This window comes from Melanerpes formicivorus, unplaced genomic scaffold (genome assembly GCF_026170545.1).
Source record: "Melanerpes formicivorus ecotype bairdi unplaced genomic scaffold, bMelFor1.0.p_v2 SCAF_41, whole genome shotgun sequence".
Taxonomy (NCBI): Eukaryota; Metazoa; Chordata; class Aves; order Piciformes; family Picidae; genus Melanerpes; species Melanerpes formicivorus.
Genome location: NW_027142393.1, coordinates 3,281,482 through 3,301,481, shown reverse-complemented (window position 1 = coordinate 3,301,481; position 20,000 = coordinate 3,281,482). Strand labels below are relative to the sequence as shown.

Here is a 20,000-nt window from a genome sequence, read left to right as displayed (position 1 = left end):
GGGGAATGAGGAGAGCTGGGATGGCTGGAGGACAGCAGGTTGTCTGTGCAGCCTATGACTGCATTAGGGTAAGGAAAGAGAGATGCTGCTTCTCAAGATGGGGCTCAGAAGTCTGTGCCTTCTTTTCAAACATGCACATCACTGCTGCTGTCATCATCTAGCCAACATTTGATGGACCACGAAAGGACAATGCAAGCGGAGCTCACATCCTAGGACAGAGGGGTGTCAATGATGGAAAACGGTCTCAAACCTCTAACTGAAAATGTTAGTACTACATGTGTGAAACAACTCCCATGCACAAGGAGCAACTTCTGCTTCTTGTTGGGACACTTTCCAGCTGTCCTGTCTCTCCACACCCTTATGAAAAGTCCCTCTTCAGCCTTCCTGTAAGATCCCTTCAGCTACTGGAAGGCAGCTCTAAGGTCCCCCAGAGTCTTCTCTTCTCCAGGCTGAACAGCACCAGCTCCCTCAGCCCCTTCTCATAGCAGAGGTTCTACAGCCCTTGGATCATCTTTGTGGCCTCCTCTGGACTCACTTCAACAGCTCTGTGTCCTTATGCCTGGGACACCAGAACTTAAGGCAGGATTGGAGGTAGGGTCTCAGCAGAGCAGAGTCAAGGAGCTGAATCCCCTCTCCTGCCCTGCTGGCCACATTCCTCTCAATGCAGCCTAGGACATGATTTATTAAAACCACTCAAAAAGAGTCTGTAGTAAAATCCCTTCAGTGGATTTTCAGTGAAGTCTGTGCAACAGGTTTTATTGGTACTTGTTAGCAGTGACCTGCATATGTCATTTGTATGACTATGGCCCTATCCAATGCATGGTGATGAGACACATTTCACCACCTTGCCCTTTCTATAGACTCTATTTATCCACCAGGATGAATGAATTTGACAAGACAAGAGGTGCAGCATATAGATTTGATATACTGGCATAAATTTAGGATGATCTACATTATTCATAAGTACTGAAGCCACAAATGAGATATGTAACAACATCCAAAATGAGTGTCAATAGAATCTGTTCCCGCAGTGCACCACCATACATCCCTATCTGTCACACATTCCTTAGACATTTCTCCTTCTAAGAAATCTGCTCTGCTCAGTCTGGAAAGCAGCATCGCCTTGGGATCCGCCACAAGACTTGCCTGGAAGAACAGCCTTGCAGAAAACTGTCTGGAAAGGACTGGACAGAAAACATGAAGAAATTCCTGCTCCCAAATTATGACCTCAAAGAATTTCCTGCTCCCAAATTATTACCTCTTCTGCCAGTCCAGATGTGCCACAGTTTGGGACCCAAAAGTTATTTGGACCAGCTCAATTCCTTCACAGAATCATAGAAACATTCAGGTTGGAAAAGACCCTCAGGACCACCAAGTCCAACCAATTACCCTACTCTACAAAGTTCTTGGTGCCTTAAAAACTGCACAATTCAAACTAAAACAATTGAAATAGCATCAGTTCAGCAGGTAACAGAACTGACAAATAAACTCATCCCAAGTTTAGTTCTCTCCACATTGTGTCCAGTTCTGGGCTACTCAGCTCAAGACGGACCTCAGGGAACTGATTGAAAGAATCCAGCACAGAGCCACGAAGCTGCTGCAGGCAGTGGAACATCTCCCTGTGAGGGCAGGCTGAGGGAGCTGGGGCTTGGAGCAGAGGAGCCTGAGGGCTGCCCTCATTGCTGGGGATAAAGATGCACAGGGCTGGAGCCAGACTCTGCTCAGGGATTTCTAAGGACAGGACAAGGGACACTGGGGGCAAGCTGGAGCAGAGAAGGCTCCATGTGAACATAAGGGAAAACTGTGAGGTGCTGAAGCCCTGGAACAGGCAGCCCAGAGAGGTTGTGGAGTCTCCTTCTCTGGAGACATTTAAAAGCCACCTGGATGCATTCCTGCATGACCTGTTCTAGATGATCCTACTCTGGCAGGGGGTTGGACTGGATGACCTCTGGAGGTCCTTTCCAACCCCTACCATTCTGTCAAGTCTGTTTTTACAGGCCAAAGAGACTGAGGGATGCAAATCTACATTTGGGAAAGATTTATGCATTATGACATGGAATATTTTGATGCTTGCTCATCATTAAGGTACATTGTAAGGAAGTTCGTTTCACTACAAGTGCAGCCAGCACAGGATCTGATTATTCTCTTTATTGCCACAATATCACAGGCACTAAGCTTCGTGTGTGTGTGTGTAGAGACTGAAACCTGTTTCTTTTTCAGCTGGGTGAAGCTGTTTACAGAGTGGTGCTTGTCAGAAATCAAGGGATGGAAGGAGTGTGCAAAAAGAGTGGTATAAAAATATTAAAGATTAATGACCACTTTCATGCCAGATACAAACCAGAAGCTCCTCACAGAAGTCCTCACCCTGACGTTTGAAAGGGAGCTAAGTGTTTTCACCTGCTAAAATCTCAAGTCTGGATTTCAGATGAGTGACCTCGACCTGAAAGATTTTGTTTCCTATCTGAAGCGTCCCATCACTCACACCTATCTCTCTGTTTAAACAAATACTGAGGTGTTGCTGAAGCATCAGTCATAAGTAAGGTCTTGCACTGCCACATACAGTCAAAAAGGTTTGCTTGCTTTAATAATTCAAACATATCAGTAGTATTTTCCTTTACCATTTAAAACACTAACAGAAGCAAGCATGCACATGAAAACTACCTCTGGAAGTGTTTATTTTTTGCAGTAACTTTACAACAAAGGGTAAAAAAAGAGAAGAAAACAGAAAGCAATGTACCTGGAACCTCAGTGAAAGTCTCTCCAAGGACAGAGACATGAAAAGGGAGATCTTTCTCTTTCAGCTGCAGCAGGACTTTAAAGAAGGTTTCAGGATCTTTGTCATGTTCCCTTAAAACAAACAGAACTTCTCTCAGCATCATTTGTTTACTTGTGGAATTGTTTTGTTATCAGAACAGCCTCTCTTTTAAATTGTACTTCTGGGGACTAAACATCTTCAGCATATTTTCCCTCTTTGTTTACACCGCATGGTTGAGCATTTTCCACCAGCCAGCACTTGGGAGCAAAACTCAGTTTCCTCAGATTCTTCTCTCTCTTCTCTTTAAGTGATGCCTTTTACTCTTCAAATTACCAACTCTGAAAGTGAGGACTCAGTAATATCTCACCTAGATGAAGGCAAAATCATGATAAAAAATGGTGCAGAGTAGGAAAAAACCCACAGCCTTTTTTCCTATTTGATTCCCCCTCTGCCCCCCGCCCCTGTCAGAAACAGGCACACAAACCCCATTACACTGCACTCTGCTCAGGAGGAACAGCTTAATCAAACACTTTCCTAAAACCATAGGACTTCCCAAACTGGAATTTGATGAATCCATGCTGTACTCATGTACACCTGGAATACTGCATCCAGTTTTGGGCTCCCCAGGTCAAGAGAGACAGGGATCTGCTGGACAAGAGCCCAACAGAGGCTATGAGGATGACTGGGGACTGGAACATCTCTGCTGTGAAGAAAGACTGAGAGCCCTGGGGCTGTTTAGTCTGGAGAGGAGAAGGCTGAGAGGGGATCTGATCATTGTCTATAAATGTCTAAGTGGTGGGTGTCAGGAAGAAGGTGCCAGGCTCTGGTGGTGCCCAGTGATAGGACAAGGAACAACAGGTACAAGCTGGAACCCAGGAGGTTCCACCTGAGGATGAGGAGACACTTCTGTATGGTGAGGGTGCCAGAGCCCTGGAACAGGCTGCCCAGAGAGGTTGTGGAAGCTCTTTCTCTGCAGACTTTCCAAACCCACCTGGATGTGTTCCTGTGTGACCTGCCCTGAGTTATTGTGCTTTGGCAGGGGGGTTGGACTGGATGATCTGTGGGCATCCCTTCTAACCCTTACCATTCTGTGATTATAATGCAGTCAGTGCTCTAGGTAAAGAAGAAAGAAATAAAACAATCAGCTTCCCTGCCTTCAGAGGGTTTAAAGAGTTAAATGAATGTCAAAATGCAAAGAAAACTTGTTTATTGATAACTTAATTTGAAGATAAGGTTTGCAAGGGTCTGACACTCGATGCATTGAAACACAAGGCTGGTTATCTAAAGAGAAAGTAAAAAGCCAGTTTGCTAATCTATCTTCTTTAGCAGCACAGAAGTGAAATGTTCAGAAGACAGATCTGCATTTCCCAAATTCACTAAGCTACATTCAAAACGAAATAATCCCCCCCCCCAAGGTGAATATTCCATCTTGCATTTAATTACTCTGCTTTAAATGATTGTATTTCAGACAGATGTGCACCATATGCCTTTAAAATATTTGGGTTTTATTTATTATTTAGAAAATTCCACTGTTTTCCTTCCTGTATTAAGGGGAGGACAAAAAAAGTCTATAGAGCTCAGCTGTCCTGGTGTCTTTCTTCACAGCCTCATTTTCTAGAGTGAATCTATAGGTTTGTCACACTGCTATATGAAAGATTAATAATTATATCATTCGGGAAATCTGAAGCCAAATGACATCTGCAGCTCTACATGTGTTCATTTCTCATTTCAGTCAATATTTTTGGTTCAGGGAATTAAAACAAATTAATCTTATAATTAACGTGGCTTCCCCAGGCTGAGAAATCTTCGGGCATCGAGGAGTTTGTCAGAATTAGTTGCGTTTCCTTAAAAGAAAGCTAGACAATAATTACTTTAAGAAGTCCTCCATCTCCCAGATTTGTTTTGTTCCCAAAAACCAAGGAGGAATGCAACAGCATAAGCGTCGTAATTGGTTTCACATCTGTGAACCAGGAGTTGTCATGGTGGTTCCAGTAACCAAAGTGGATGCGAGCACTGGCTGGGAGAGAGAATTTCTTCCAGTTGCAAACATCCCAACAAACTGCCTACTAGTTTGTTTCCAGCCTCACACTTAAAGTAGCCACCCCTCCCTGGTAGGTAAATATGTGCAGAACCATGCTGCTGGTGGTTTAGTTCCCTCCAAACGCACAGCTGAAAGAACTGAAATGGGATTACAGTCGAGGATCCCGACTTGGCTGGGAGGGAACCTTGCTAATGTGATAGCTTGCAAGGAAAAGAGCTTTGATGCTGGGAGTTGGTGTAATTCAACAGAAAGCTTCTTGCTAGCCTCAGTTTCCCCCAGGCAGGCTTGTGTGGGTGCTCTACAAGTGATCCCCATACGCCCTCCTTGTACCTGTGCTGAGCTATGCACAGCTCATCCCGAGGTGGACCAAGACATCCCCATACACATAGCAGGCAGCCTTGACAGACAGAGCCACGATGCTTCCAAGGATCGTTCCAAGCTCTTCACAGCCCCGCTATCAGCTTTGCAGTCACAAAAAGTCCTTCCAGCAAAGGATATGCTTTCCCTCTTCCTTTCCAGAAGAGACCAGGGGTCCCAGAGGCAGCCAAAAGTGGAGGATGCTGTTGGAGCCACATTGTCAAGGAGCTGGCAGGAGAACACGGAGCCTTACAGCTCGTTGAAGCCACATAAGCTGCACATATTTAGGAAAACTGATAGGAATTGGAAGTTGCAGCTTTGTTTAATAGGTGGGGAAGAACAGAAGGAAAATTTGGCACCCAGAAGGAATGTTGAAAGGGGAAACGTTTCCTCTGCACTGGAGCCTCCCTGATGGGTTTTCTGCTGTAGGTGATCCTCCCTTCCATAGCCTTTTTAAAATAGTTTGCTTTTTCCATGATAGTCACAGAGTTCCCTGGCATGCCTGGTGAATCTTCTAGCTTGTCTACCTGGGAGGTCACCCCCTTTTTGATTTATCAACTCCTGTGACTTTTCCACACCACAACCACTTTTATTTTTAGCTAAGATGTTACAGAGAGCTTCTAGCACGTGCACCTACAGACTGCAGTGTGTTAGGGAAGGTGCAGCCGCTCCTGGTAGACAGCAATAAATAGTCCCAGACCACCTCTTTGCTGCCCCCCCTAAAGAAAAAAAAAAGGAAAAAAAGAAGAAGGAGAGCTCTGTTTCTTGGCTGACATGGAGAAAATCATATACAATCCAGTCTGCCTTACTCAGCAACAACTGCTAAACACACCAGATTGTCATAGCAGTGATCGTGGAAAAAGATGAACACAATATGGAATGTCTGTTCTGTAAAGATCTGCTCAAAGTGACGTGCACTTTTGGCTGCATCTGTTGCATTTTTTTGTGGAGCTTTATTAAACAGTATTAATTATATATACTCCATTTCCTTAAGAAGAGCTGCAGAGCTCTAGGAAAGCTTGATATTAAGATGGAAACTTTTAAGATGTTATGTTTGGGGGGGGCAGAACCCCCCACATAATAAGCTAATGAGATTCTAGGCTCTGCCTTTGTTGTTTAGTTGAGGTATTTGAAATGGTCTTTTATTTTTCACTTGATTTGATATGCATCTGGTAAAGAAAAGAGAACTGGGCATGGTATGAAGATGCTCTAAATTTCATTTTAAGAACACCAAAACATCAGAATGACCAAATTCCAGCTGCAAATGTCATGAACCAGACATCGGCACCACAGCTGCACAGGGATTTGAGAGCACTGCCATTCAATCTCCAGGTTTAGATACTGCACACAAAAATTGTTTTACCCAACTGGTGTTTTGAGTCTAAAACACTTTTTAAGAGACACATCTGAAGTCTCTCTCTCAAGAGCTGGCTGAGGTTTAGTGGTCTGGGTATGGGAAGGTGGCCCAGGGTTCAGCCCGACTTACAGACTTCCCTTTGTAATCTGAAATAAAACTTTTAAGAGTGTCCTTGAAATGGGGGATTGGGAGGATGGTGACATCAGCACTGGTATTGAACTTCCACTATCCCTGCCTCAGATTTTCTGTTCATAAAATGGGTGTGACAGTATTATTTCTTCACCACAGAAGGATGCTGTCAGGATTAATTGATGACTTGACATCCCTCTTTTCAGCCTAAAATGATTTTAGAAAGCAAGTTCACAGCACTACGATGATGCTCCTCCATACAATCAATGGCAATAGGCTTCAAAACACCCTTCTGCTCTTCATGAATCTGGTGAATTCAGCCTGAGCCCATTGCTGGAACTGAGAAAAGAGTGCATAGAGACCAGCTAAACTTGAGTTCCTCCCTGGGGCTGCAGAATACCCATATCCCTGATGAGTGATGGACAACATATCTAAAAAATAAAGAAATAGCAGAATGTAGCCCTTTGCATTATTCTGGGCAGACTCAACTCTTGAATTTGAGTGAAATTCACTAGGAGACCCAGGTGGTCTTCTGTAAGTGAAGCTGAACTTTTTAAGCATATGTAAACTTGTCAAATGTGGTGATAAAGGCAGATATTTAGGAGGTGGAGGAACATACATACAGCAATGCAATCAGAAAACAGAAGAGTTGTGGCAGAGATACAGGGATGGCTCAAAGGGGCAATAGAAATGCAATCAATTTGTAAAAAACAACCAAACAAAAACAAAATCCCAAACAACATTAAAACTGGAGTTAATGCAACATAATCAGTTACAGGAATCTGCTAAACCAGGGTTAAGTCTTAATATCTGAGAAAATACTATGGAAAGGGTATGAAATGCTTGTGCCAGCAACAGCCCTCTCGTGCCATCTCCTAAGGTGCTACAGATTCTGAAAGGGTTACAAAATAAGCTCAGCTGAAAGCAATATTAAAAAGGTTGATCTTAATCTTCTTAGGACATTTAGCATGGGAGATTTTCAGCAGCAGAGAAGCCCAAATTGTGAGGGCACGCAGCAATAGCTCATGTTTTACAGCGCCTTAAACCCCAGCAATGCAAACTGGGTGGATCTGTTTCTGCCTCCCCATTTCAGATGGGCAAAGGAGGGAGATGGCAATGCTACACCAGGTACAAAGTCTTCAGAAGTTAAAGTAGCATTTTAGTTGGTATTTTAACATTTTTTTGTAGGACATACAGGAAAAGCTAGAAGCCAGATTGCTGTCTACCTGCAATTTCTACTGGAAAATGGCTGATAAAATAGGCCACTGAAGCATCACTCATTATTTATGAAGCTGGGCAGCAGTTGTGGAGACAGAGTGGTGAGCCAAGAGACACCCAGGGAGGAGAGAAAGGGACAGGGGACATCAGCCAGGGAAAGCTATGGCCACAACACAGCATGAGGGGCAGGGATGGGGCTGGGGAGGTCTGTGAGCAAAGAATCAGTAATTAAAAGTGAAGGCCATCATGTTTAAGACACAGAGCTCAAAGTTGATGACAGTGGTCCTTCAGTTTTGGGGAAATGAAATCGTGAGGAGCAACTTTGGCAGCAAACAGGGCAGAGATGGGCAAAGCAACAAAAAGGGGAAGAGAACCATGAAAAAATAAGAAAACAATTAAAAGATAGGAATCTTCATATTTACAACAGAAATAAATTATAGAATAACCAAATGCAAGGGGAAAATAGGAATTATGAATACAGGGTAAACAGAAGAGAAGAAGGAAAATGCATAGGCTGGGGAAAAATGAAATACAGAAAAATCAGGCTCAGAGAGAAGCTGCAGAGGGCATTTGAGAGTGCTATCAGTGGCAGAGAAAAGGTCAGGGAAAAACCCAGTAAGATATAAATTAGGAAGTAAAAATAAAACTGTGTGGTAATTAAAGAAGAAGTGAAGAGAATAAGGACAGCAAAGGCACACAGGGAAGTGCAGTGCATGGAGATGGAGAACAAAAGCACCATGGAGGTTGGGGGGGGGGGGGGGGGGGGGAAGGTAGAAAACTTGTAAAATGCTATCTAAAAGTGACCATTTTAGAAAGAATGAAGGTGAAGAAAGGCACAGGCAGGGCTGGGAGGGGAGGGCTGCATCTCTATCACACCCAGAGCCAGGAGCTGGAAGGTGCCTTTCTCCTAGTACCGTTTGGATGATAACAGCAGGAACTTGAGGTTCTTTACTGTTCTGACTGATATGGTACAGGCTTGGGGAGGGTGATGAAGGATGCTACAGGCTGATAAGAGGACTCACATGACATCAGCCTCCTGTTGACCCTGTATCTGTCCAGGGCACTCAAATGGTGCAGGCTTTGCATGCACACTCTGCTGAATGAAAAATGGGGATCCACTTCACATCAAATCTAACCTAAAGAACAAAATCCCTGATGCTTTTCCCCCCCCATTGCATTTATATATATAAATATGTATAGTATAAATATAAACACACTATTAAAATATATATTTATATATATTATGTATAGTATATATACTATATAGTACATAAAAATATACTACTTACTGTGTTATACTTTGATATTTTACCTTAAATCTTGATCTCAGCAAAATGTGAACACAGGTTTATCATCATCTAATCATCTCATAAAGTAGCTGTGTAGTCACAAAAAATAAGCCTGGCCTTCAAAATAGAGAGTTCCAGATTTCTGGTCTTTTCCTGACATGGAGATGGCTCTGCCTAGGTCTCCCCCATCTAGGAGGTTATGGCCTTAAAAAAGCTTTTATTTACAAAACTGTTGTGAGGCTTGGAGTCAGTAAATACTTCAGGAAGACAACAAGTAAGGGACTCATGTTACAAGCCTGTTCAAGACACCAAATGAAATACATTCTGGTAACTATTTTCATGGAGGATCAAGGACTTTCCTAAATCAAATGGCTTTAATACACATTTTCTAGGTTAAGAATGGGGGGAAAGTGGAAAGAAAAAAAAGGCTTAAAAAAAATTAAGATTCCAATAGCAAATTTCTGGTTAACAATGCTCATGATGACTGCAAAGGAGGAAATATTACTGCTGGGAAAGAGCTATTAGGAAAGAAACAGGGGGAAAAAGAAATAACTATGGAAATGCAAGCACGAAGGAAGAGTTAATTGCTTTCCATTTATTCCATTTATCACAGCATTTTTCCATCTTTTTGCATTTCCAGTCTGAGGTAGAGGGTGCCTGTAAACATGGAGTTGAGGCCAAGGAGTTTTCTTCTTCAGCTGATGCGCCTACAAAATGTCTTTGCTGTAATTGTGCCTCTAAACATTGTCTGCCATCATCAGCATCAAAAGTTACCACAACATCTAATACCCCCTCACTTAACAGAAAATGGAGTCAAGTAGAAGAAAATGGTTTTGCATGAGTGTCACTGAAAAAAAATAATCATCCAAAGGGCCCTTACAGAATAAGTCTTACCTACAAGATAAGAAGGTCCTCTGCTTGCATACATAACACCTCTGCAAGGTGAGGAATTAAAACTGTGGCACCGGAGAGGCAAAAAACAAAAAGGCAGCCAAAGAGCAGTGGCAAAGGCAGTGTTTTATTTCCTCTTACAGCCTGTGACGTATTTACAGCGAGCTCTGTGTATTTTACCTTCTGATTGTTTCAAATGGCTGGCCTGAGAAAAATGGCTGGCATTTTGCTTTATGCTGGAAAAGCATTTTCTCCTAGCTTGTGTTATCTAGAAGATATCCATTAAAAAAAATAAATAAAAGAACCTTGGGAGTTTATTGTTTAGATTCTTCTTCTCTCCCCTCTCACAATTCACAGAGAGGGGAAAAAAAAAAACCCACACCACCTCAAAATAAAGTATTGTGCATTCTCTAACCAAAGGATCCTCAGGATCAGCATCAGTCATTGAGGCTCCTGTTCATTTCCTCAAGAGAGATTAACCTCTGAAGACAAAGATCCCTGTTTGGTCTCAGTTACCTTGGTGTAAAAATCAATGCCTTTTGATTTCTTTTACTCCAACTCAGAGAGCTCAGCGTTGCACAGGTCTAGGATTCACATAAGTAACATTTCACTTGAGTAAACCCTCACAGACTGGTGAGGGTTGGAAGGGACCTCTGCAGATTGTCCAGTCCAGCACCCCTGCTAAAGCAGGGTTACAGCAGCTTGCCCAGGATCACACTGTCCAGGTGGGTTTGGAATCTCCAGGGAAGGAAACCTCCACAACCTCTCTGGGCAGCCTGCTCCAGGGCTCTGGCACCCTCACACCAAAGAATTCTCTCCTACTGTTCAGATGGAACCTCCTGGGTTCCAGTTTGTGCCCATTGCCCCTTTGCCCTGCCACTGAGCACCGGAGTCTCATCCACTGGTTCCCCAACCCTATAGCTCTTGCTGAGCTTTGATCAGATCACCTCTCAGGCTGCTTTTCTCCAGGCTCAATGGCCCCAGGGCTCACAGCCTTTTCTCTTCACAGAGATGTTCCAGCCCTACAATGACCCAGTAACTGCTACGGACTACCCTCAAATAGTGCCTTAAAAAAAAAGGTATTTAAGTTAACTTTCTTTTGTGTTCTAAAGGTAACATAACAAATGGTTTCCTGTTGTTGTGAGGCAAATCAAAATAATCTGAGTGACCCTGACAGGCCTGATAACCACACACAATATATCCTATTGTAACTCAACATGCTAGAAAAAAAGTCATGTCATGGTAATGACAGATGGGTATGAATATGAGAAAAGGGGATTCAAATCTTCTCAAGGGCTTCCTTGGAAGAAGAATCAAACAAGAGTTACTAAATAACAACTACCTTACTACACATTTGCCCGGCAATCACCACCACACACAGTCCTCTGATTTCCATGGTAAGACTCACATCTCCAAAACACAGCTACTTGGCTGGACTTGATGACCTTAAAAGTCTTTTCCAGCCTAAATGATTCCCTGATTCTGCACTGTAATACTCGACCAGATATGTTGCCTGGGTCCCAAAATAAGTCTTGGTCCTGAGTCCTTCCCTGAGAGGAGTTAGCTCAGGTACCTCACACAACCCATCCTTTTTGAATTTGTGAAGCTGTCATCCCCAAGGATGAAGCTCCTAAGCAGGAACTATCTTGGCATCAAGACCAAGGCTTGAAACTCATTATTCAGCAAGATTAAAGTAACTACAAATCTCACTGCTTTCAGCATGAGGAATCAACTCCTTTCAGTGAGTCGGTTTTTGCACAACACAACCAAGAAAAAGCAGAGATTAGAGGACAAGAGGAGTTTTTAAAAGAGGTGAGAACATGGGAAAAAGGGAAAGCAAGGGAGGAGGAGAATGGAAAGGGAGAGTCAAACTGCAGACAGAAGCAAAGGGGACAAATATGATCTGATCAATATGGCAAAGAAAAGGTGAACTGAGTGAAGAACTTAAGGAGATGGGAAAAGGCCAGTTCATATATGAGGTGAAACTTGAAATCAGTATCAGAGACCAAACATTAGATGATCTCTGAGGTCTTTTCCAACCTGGCTGATTCTATGACACAGAGTCAGGTTGTAAAATAGTGCTTACAGTAAACAGGGACCAATGAGTTGTAGAAGGTCCCTTGTACAGACAGGGACTCAAATGAAGGAGATAGAGAAAGGCTGAGAAGCTAGAAAAGACGGAGATGCAAGTTTGCTGCACAAGGAGACTGTACAAAGAGAGAGTCAAAGACCAGAGCCTGGCAAAGACAGAAGGGGGAGGTTTGAAAGAGAAAGGCCAAGATCAGCTTGCAGAATAGGATTGCTTTGACTGCAATAGGTGGAAGAGCAGAAGTCCCTTTCCTGCAGAGCCTTCAGAGGACTCTCCAGTGCCACTAGTTCATGAGTTTCTGCTTGAAGACTTGGGTTTTGTAGTTGTATCAGAGAAGAAAGACACCGCAAAATGAGTTTCCCCATCATGGACAAAGGGAAAGCCAAGCTCACTGGGGCTTTTACAGCTAGCTTTGATACATCTATTGCAAACTTGAGTTATCTTCAACCACCCAGGTGATGCAGCTGTGGTCTTACATTATCTCAAACCCAGTTTTTCAACCACGAAAGTCAATCAGAAGCATTCATTGTAACAGACTCTTGGGGATGTCACTGAAGAGGCTGCTCTGTGAGCATCTGAGTAGCACAGGGGGAATGAAGAAAGAAGGCTTCTGCAATTGGTATTTTAAGCACAATCTTGATACTGTTTAGCTTTGTTCTTGAAGAGAACAGGTCCATCAGAGTGCAAATCCTTGACTTTTCCTCTTGTCACAGATAACACTACTATCACAGCCTCACACAATGGTTTCCTACATGCAACCTAGGTAAGATGCTGCTTCAAGCTCAACTCTAAAGAGAGTGGAAAAAGTTTTACACCAATTGCTCTAAACACAATGAGAAGCAGAATTAGGCCACAGAGCTTAAATATAGAAAAGAAAGTAGAGTGCTTAGTAGAAGTGAAAGAACCAAGTGCATTTGTGGAAGCAGTGAGTAAAAAAACCCAACAAGTTTTATTTTAATATGATTCTTTTTCAGCCTATTAAGTTCTCCAGTATCAGAACAAAGTCTGCTAAAAGTTAGTAAATAAAGGCTTTCAGGAGAGCATTATTAAATCACTCATGACTTATCAAGTTAAAACTCCCACTCAGAAATACATTCTCTGAAAGTTTTATTAAGATATAAGTTTCCTGGAAATCAGAAGCCAATTACTAACTAGAGGAGGAGTTACTGTTGACTGCAACAGCCATCAGCCTTCTGTAAATAGAATATTTACCAACCACTTCAATTAGTTCTCCAAAGTTTCGGTTTCTGAAGGTCAAAGAACTATGTAGCTGCTTAATAAAGAAGCAAAGAAGCACCTCTAAATATCTCCCAGCTCTGATGGGCTTATATTCTGCTCCTTAGGTGAGGTATTAGCAAAGCTTATTTATTTTCATTTCCGAGGCTTTTATTTGCTCATTCCCTTGTGGTAAAGCTGATTTCCATGATGATTCCCTTCTTAATTTTAATACCCTTTTTACTCATCATATAGACATAAGAATTTTCCATAAAATAATGAAACCCTTCCAAAGGAAACCAAGACAGCTAGGAGAAGAAAGTAAACTACAGCTTACTTTTCCTTTCCTCTTGCTTTTCAATTAATTGATCCTCTGTCACACACATAGAGGAAAGATGGTGGGTTTTTTTTTAATGAAAGGAAAATAAGGTTAATTAACATAAAACCCCCTCACTCCTCGAGATGTGGAATTTTATATTTCAGCAATGCTGCCTTAAGTGCCTTGATTTCCCAGTAATGACCTAGTTCTCCTAATGAGTAACATTAACCCCTGGCTGTAGCTGTCCAGGACTTAATTGTCAACTGGAGCTGAAATAGGAGAGTTTGCCGATCAGCAGGTATGTGGTATATTAACTCATGTCATTTCAGACCCTAATAAATAAATCTGTTGCTAAGGCAACAGGAACATCAGTGGTATCACTTTTTTCCTTCTCTGCCCCCCCATTTTAAAGGAAACTGCTTTTCACATCCAGCTTTTAAAGAAGGGAAATTAACTACATGTAACCATAATTAGAAGAACCATCGCCTCTCAGCTCAGAACATATCTACATTAATGAAGAAAGGCATTCAGAAGAGGGCTGCCTGCTACTGTGACCAGGGTAACTGAAATGATCTCCCTCCACTGAGGGAAGGCAATTTGAAGTAGACATCAGAGGGAGAACAGATCACAAAATATTTTAGCTCTTTGTTATTTCTGAGATAGTTCCCCTCTCCTTTAGTGCTCTGCTGATGCCAGCTGAGCAAACTGCTTCAGCTATTCATCAGGAGGCCTGGCAATCGAAACCGTAGGAGACAAAATACCACTCAAACACCTTCACTACCCTCTGTGAATCACAGAATGGCTCAGGATGGAAGGGACCTCAGAGATCACCTACTCCAACCTCCCCTGCCATAGGCAGAGATGCCTCTCAACTAGACTTGGATAGTCAAGGCTTCATCCCCAGGGAAGAAGCATCCACAACCTCCCTGGGCAGTCTCTTCCAGAGCCTCCCTAGCTGGTACTGAAGAACTTCTTAATGCTCTAATACTCTGCCTGGATTCCCCAAATCAGCATAGCTCCATTAAACCCAGAGCTTCTGAGTACTCTTAGCTGGTTGTGAATCAGTCACCAACCCATGCTCCAGGCTGTGCCCTACACAGCAGCTCTGTACGATGTCATGTTTACCATCAGCACTCTTCCTACCTGACCGGGGGGCCACCAGGCCCCCCGGCCTTTGTTGTCACCACCACCATCACCCAGTGTGCACCATGAGTACTCACCAGAGATAAGAGGAGGATCCTCCAGCCCAGATGGGCTCAGCTTAGGGCTTCTGTTGTTCCTGGGAGGCATTAAATAGGGGAGTGTGTGAGGAGGGCCAAGTGGGCACACCTGGGGTGAGAGGAGACTCCAACAGAGCCCAGGTGCTCTGGGATTTGAGGGCAGAAACTTCTTCCTAAGATCCAGCCTAAACCTCCTCTCCCTCAGCTTCAAACCATTCCCCCTTGTTCTATTGCTAGACACCCTTATGAAAAGTCCCTCTCCAGCCTTCCTGAATGTTTCAATACAACTGGCAGATACAGCATCTTCTGGAAAGCTACAAAATACCATTTGCAGTTCAATCAGGTGTACCTCCTAATGAAAATTGAAGTTCCTGATGTAAACACAGATGCCATCACTGCTCCTTGTCCTACAAAACTCTGGAGGCAATTGGGCCATCACAAATCCATCTCCAATGGCACGTGTGACTTGAGTAACTCACTTTCTGCCTCAGTTTCTCTACATCTAGTGTTGGATCCTGAACACCCCTGCTTGAGATGGACAGATTCAAGGTTTTACATAAAGGCAAAGAGTACACAAGTGCAGGTAGTACAAATATTCATCTGTTCCACAAGGTTTGAGAAGGAAAATCTTGGTACACTTTGTCTGGAGACACCTTGTCTGGGGATGACCTCACAACCATTTTAATTCCTGCTTTTCTACCACAGGATGGAATATTTCTCTTTAAGTTTTCCTGTTTGGTAGGTTTCTGGTTAGCTTGTGACTACAGGACAGTTGTTCTGGATCTCTTTTTACCCACGACTCCATAGGAGATCAACTAGAAAGGGAACTGCAGAGAGGCTGATTGTTACTTGGAACACATTTTACTGGCTCTGCTCATACTATAAACCTAATAAATTACCTCAAATTGTATCTGTCTAGCTGCAGAACACAGGGGTAATTCAAAGCATCTTTGTTGCCATTATCAAAATTAGAGATGTTTTCTCCTCTGGACTATCAACTTCTTAGAGCCCCTCAAGAAAACACACTAAGGGAAAGATGGATGAAATGTCCACAATAGAAGGAGAATTTTCATACCTGAGAGGTCTTCACCATATGCTGGATATTTCTACAAGCTCTTAAAAACAGTGATCAAGGAATACTGCATCTCCCCCTGGAATGGTTTCAAGGTTAAACTTCACTGAATGAACCACCAAATCCTTCCAAACTCTCATTCCCATTAACATATGCATCTGAAATTGTCAGAGTGTTTCATCAGCTGTCTTGATACTCAGCAAACCCCCTCCTATCTGCTCTCAAATCTAGCTCCACCTCGCACAGAAGTGAAATCAGACTACTTTCTTTTAGATTTAGGTGTTCATGAAGTGAGGTGTCAGTTTCTATTTAATCAGATGTCTCTACACACACCTTCATGGCACTGGTTTATAGTCTGCCTGTCATCTCTGTTGCTGCCCTGGTGCACACTGCTTTCTTTAGGAGTATGAAGTTAGTTTGGGAGTATTAGTTGAAACTAACAGCATTGATGGCTATTCAAAGGAGATTATAGGCTGGGCAGCAACTGGCTTAAGAGCACCCCTGAAAAAAGGACCTGGGGGTGCTGGTGGATGAGAAGCTCAACATGAGCCAACAGTGAGCACTTGCAGCCTGGAAAGCCAGTCACATCCTGGACTGCATCAAGAGAAGCATAGCTAGCAGGGCGAGGGAGGTGATTCTCCCCCTCTGCTCTCCTCTGGTGAGACCCCACCTGGAGCACTGTGTCCAGTTCTGGAGCCTCTGTTCCAGGAAGGATCTGGAGGTGCTGGAGCATGTCCAGAAAAGGGCCATGAGGATGATTAGAGGGCAGGAGCTGCTCTGCTATGAGGACAGACTGAGGGAGTTGGGGCTGTTCAGTCTGGAGAAGAGAAGGCTCTGAGGAGAACTAATTGTGGCCTTCCAGTATCTGAAGGGGGCTACAAGAAAGCTGGGGAGGGACTTTTTAGGATGTCAGGGAGTGATAGGACTGGAGGGAATGGAAAGAAACTAGAAATGGGTAGATTCAGGTTGGATGTTAGGAAGAAGTTGTTCCCCATGAGGGTGGTGAGAGACTGGCACAGGTTGCCCAGGGAGGTGGTGGAAGCCTCATCCCTGGAGGTTTTTAAGGCCAGGCTGCATGTGGCTGTGAGCAACCTGCTGTAGTGTGAGGTGTCCCTGCCCATGGCAGGGGGGTTGGACCTTCAGGTCCCTTCTAACCCTAACAATTCTATGATTCTATGATTTCTAGGTGGACCACCTACTCTTCTGTCTTTTGCTGTCTTGCCATACCTGCATCTCAGTGGGAAGTATGACTTGGGTGTAGATTCCCTGGTCTCAAATGTCCAACAGTTCTGAATTCAAAGGCCATGGGTAACCACACAAATCCTGTATTTCACTACCCAGACAAAGAGGAACAAGGCACTGCTATTCAAAAAACACCTCTCCAGGCTTCTCTCCCTTGCAGAGGACTTGTGCTCATCTCGCTGACAAAGAGTTGCCCCAAAGCAGAAGGCACAACACTGACTGCACTGTCTGGGACAAGCTCTTCCCAGGGACTTGCTCCTGAGTGAAGGGGATCAGGTTACAGAATCATAGAATTGTCAGGGCTGGAAGGGACCCCAAGGATCATCTAGTTCAGGTTCTTACAGGGGGCGACCAGATGTTTGTACAGCAAGAGTGATGATAAAAGCTTTCCTCCATGGACTGAGCCCTTCATCTCTTTGAGTTTGTGATACTCTTACTTTAAAAACAGGCAACTGGGCAGAGTGTTATCTCCAACCCCACCATTTTCCCTCAGACCAGAGGTCTTCAGATCAGTTTTTCAATCTAGATTTTAAATTTAGTTTTTCTTCTGAAGTTCCTCATCATGACTTCCACCACCTTTCCTCTTGCTCCTGTATCTCCTGCCCCCCATCCTTCCCCACGCTCTCGTCACATGCTGGTACACAGAGACAGGAGATAAGGGTTTATCTGATCTTCCACATGAATTGATAGCAGCCATTTGTTGGCACGTGCGTGTAAATTCTTGCTGATTCCCTGGGTGCTCTTTTATCACACCCCTACAGTTAGGGGGAGAAGCATTGATTTCTGACAACTTTCTCTTATCAGGTCTTCAGCTGTTCAGATGATACAGCACAACGGGCAAGAAAGAAAAACCATAAGGCTTGGGTGAATGTCTTGTGTAAAAAGAAGCACTGTAGGTCTTCTCCACGAAAGAAGATCATGGAATCACAGAATGCATCAGGTTGGAAAGGGACCCTTGAAGGTCATCTTGTCCAACTCCCCCTGCAGTGAGAAGGGACATCTCCAGCTAGATTAGCTTGATCAGATGTGAAGAGAGAGGGTCCAAACTTATAAGAAAATTACCTATGTGTCACCTGGATGATGAGACTGTGGTTGGGGTGCAGCAGGCTTGAAGCTTTGCCCATCCACTATCAGACTCACATGCAGATAGAGCTGAGGAACAACGTGGTGCACCCCAGTGACAGCAAAAACAGCTCTGGCAAGAGTCTGTGTCCTCATTGTGGGGCAAGAGAAGGAACAATGTACATGTGTAAATGCTGGTAGGCAAGGTTTTGGGGGAGAAGAAGATTGTGCCACACCGGTCACTGCCACCTCCTTAAGACACTCATCCTTCACCAAACTCACAGTTTACCACCTTGCAATGCAAACCTGTGGGAACTTTATCCACTGACTACAGGAATAATTTCACTCTCCATTTCCATCAAAGCCTATTGGCACAAGGGGAAAAGTAAACCCTTGGCATAACTCTTGTAAGAAAGCATCTTGGAAACCCACCGCAGATTTCGATCTGGCTCCTTGGCCATAAGTCATTTCTATTAGCAGCTCCTTGCTATAGATGTTTGCAATGAAACATTAAAGACTTGGAGAGAAAGGAGACAACAAATTACTCTGTGGAGAACCCAGCAACTCTTCTAAAACACCCTTAGTTATATATCTGCTGTCTGCAGGGAAACCCTTGCCAGGCACAGAATCACAGAATGTTAGGGACTGGGAGGGACCACGAAAGCTCATCCAGTCCAACCCCCCTGCCAGAGCAGGATCACCTAGAGGAGATCACAGAGGAACACATCCAGGCAGGTTTTGAATATCTCCAGAGAGGGAAACTCCACAACCACCCTGGGCAGCCTGTTCCAGTGTTCTCTCACCTTCACAGTGAACATTTTTTTTCCTCATGTTAAACACAACTTCAATGCCTCAACCTCTACCCATTGCCCCTTGTCTGTCATTGGGCATCACTGAGCAGAGCCTGGCTCCATCCTCTTGGCACTCACCCTGCACATCTTTATCAACATAAATGAGGTCACCCCTCAGTCTCCTCCAAGCTACAGAGCCCCAGCTCCCTCAGTCTCTCCTCCTAAAGAAGATGTCCTACTCCTCTAATCCTGGGGAGAATAAAGAGAAAGGGGCAGGGATTGTAGGGAAGGGCTCTGCTCTCATGCAAAGATGTTTTAACACCGATTTAGAGAGAAAAAAGTGGCTGCTGGGGAATGTCACTTCTGATTTTGACACATTTCCAGGCAGGCAGGGGCTACCTTGGGTTGACTTTACGGGAGAGGTGTCGGGGCTAACGCCATGGCCTCCCCGCCAAGCCCTAACGCAGTGAGGTCAGCAGCACTTCGTTGCAAGAGGTTTTCTGTAACAACAGCATGACTTCACCCAGACAAATTACATATCTCTATCAATCTATCCAGATCTATAGATAGGTATCTATATCTAGATAGATAGATAGAGATGTATTTTTTTAATGGTTTAGCCAAAGGGTGGTTTTGTTTGTTAGGTGAAGGGGAACACAGGAACATTAACAACAAACAAATAAATAAATGAGTATCTTCCTTTTCTATTTTATGCCCTTTTTTTTTTGTTTCTCTCCTCCAGAATGAAACCCACATGTAAATCATCAGGGTAGACAATGGTCGTTAAGTATTATTGTATAGGACAATATCTGCGAGCGCTTCATGCTGGAAGAGGAGCAGGATCCCACTGCCAAGGTTTTACACACACACAGACCAAAAAATAAACCCTCACACAACACAACACTTGGCTAAAATGAGTGCACTTTGGGCAGGGGCTCGCACTAGGCCTAAGA

The 20,000-nt window shown here is 43.8% G+C and overlaps 1 protein-coding gene across 7 annotated transcripts in view; it reads right to left on the bottom strand.

Moving 5' to 3' along the window:
• Positions 1–20,000, bottom strand: part of GTDC1 (glycosyltransferase like domain containing 1) — a 228,600-nt gene that overhangs the window by 18,227 nt on the left and 190,373 nt on the right. For 6 of the 7 annotated variants that reach the window (XM_068158703.1, XM_068158699.1, XM_068158704.1 and 3 more), the window contains one exon: positions 2,738–2,847. The exons of the other annotated variant lie outside the window; for it this stretch is intronic. In XM_068158703.1, coding sequence (XP_068014804.1) covers positions 2,738–2,847 — 110 coding nt within the window. The remainder of the gene's footprint in view (positions 1–2,737; positions 2,848–20,000) is intronic. 7 annotated transcript variants of the gene reach the window in all.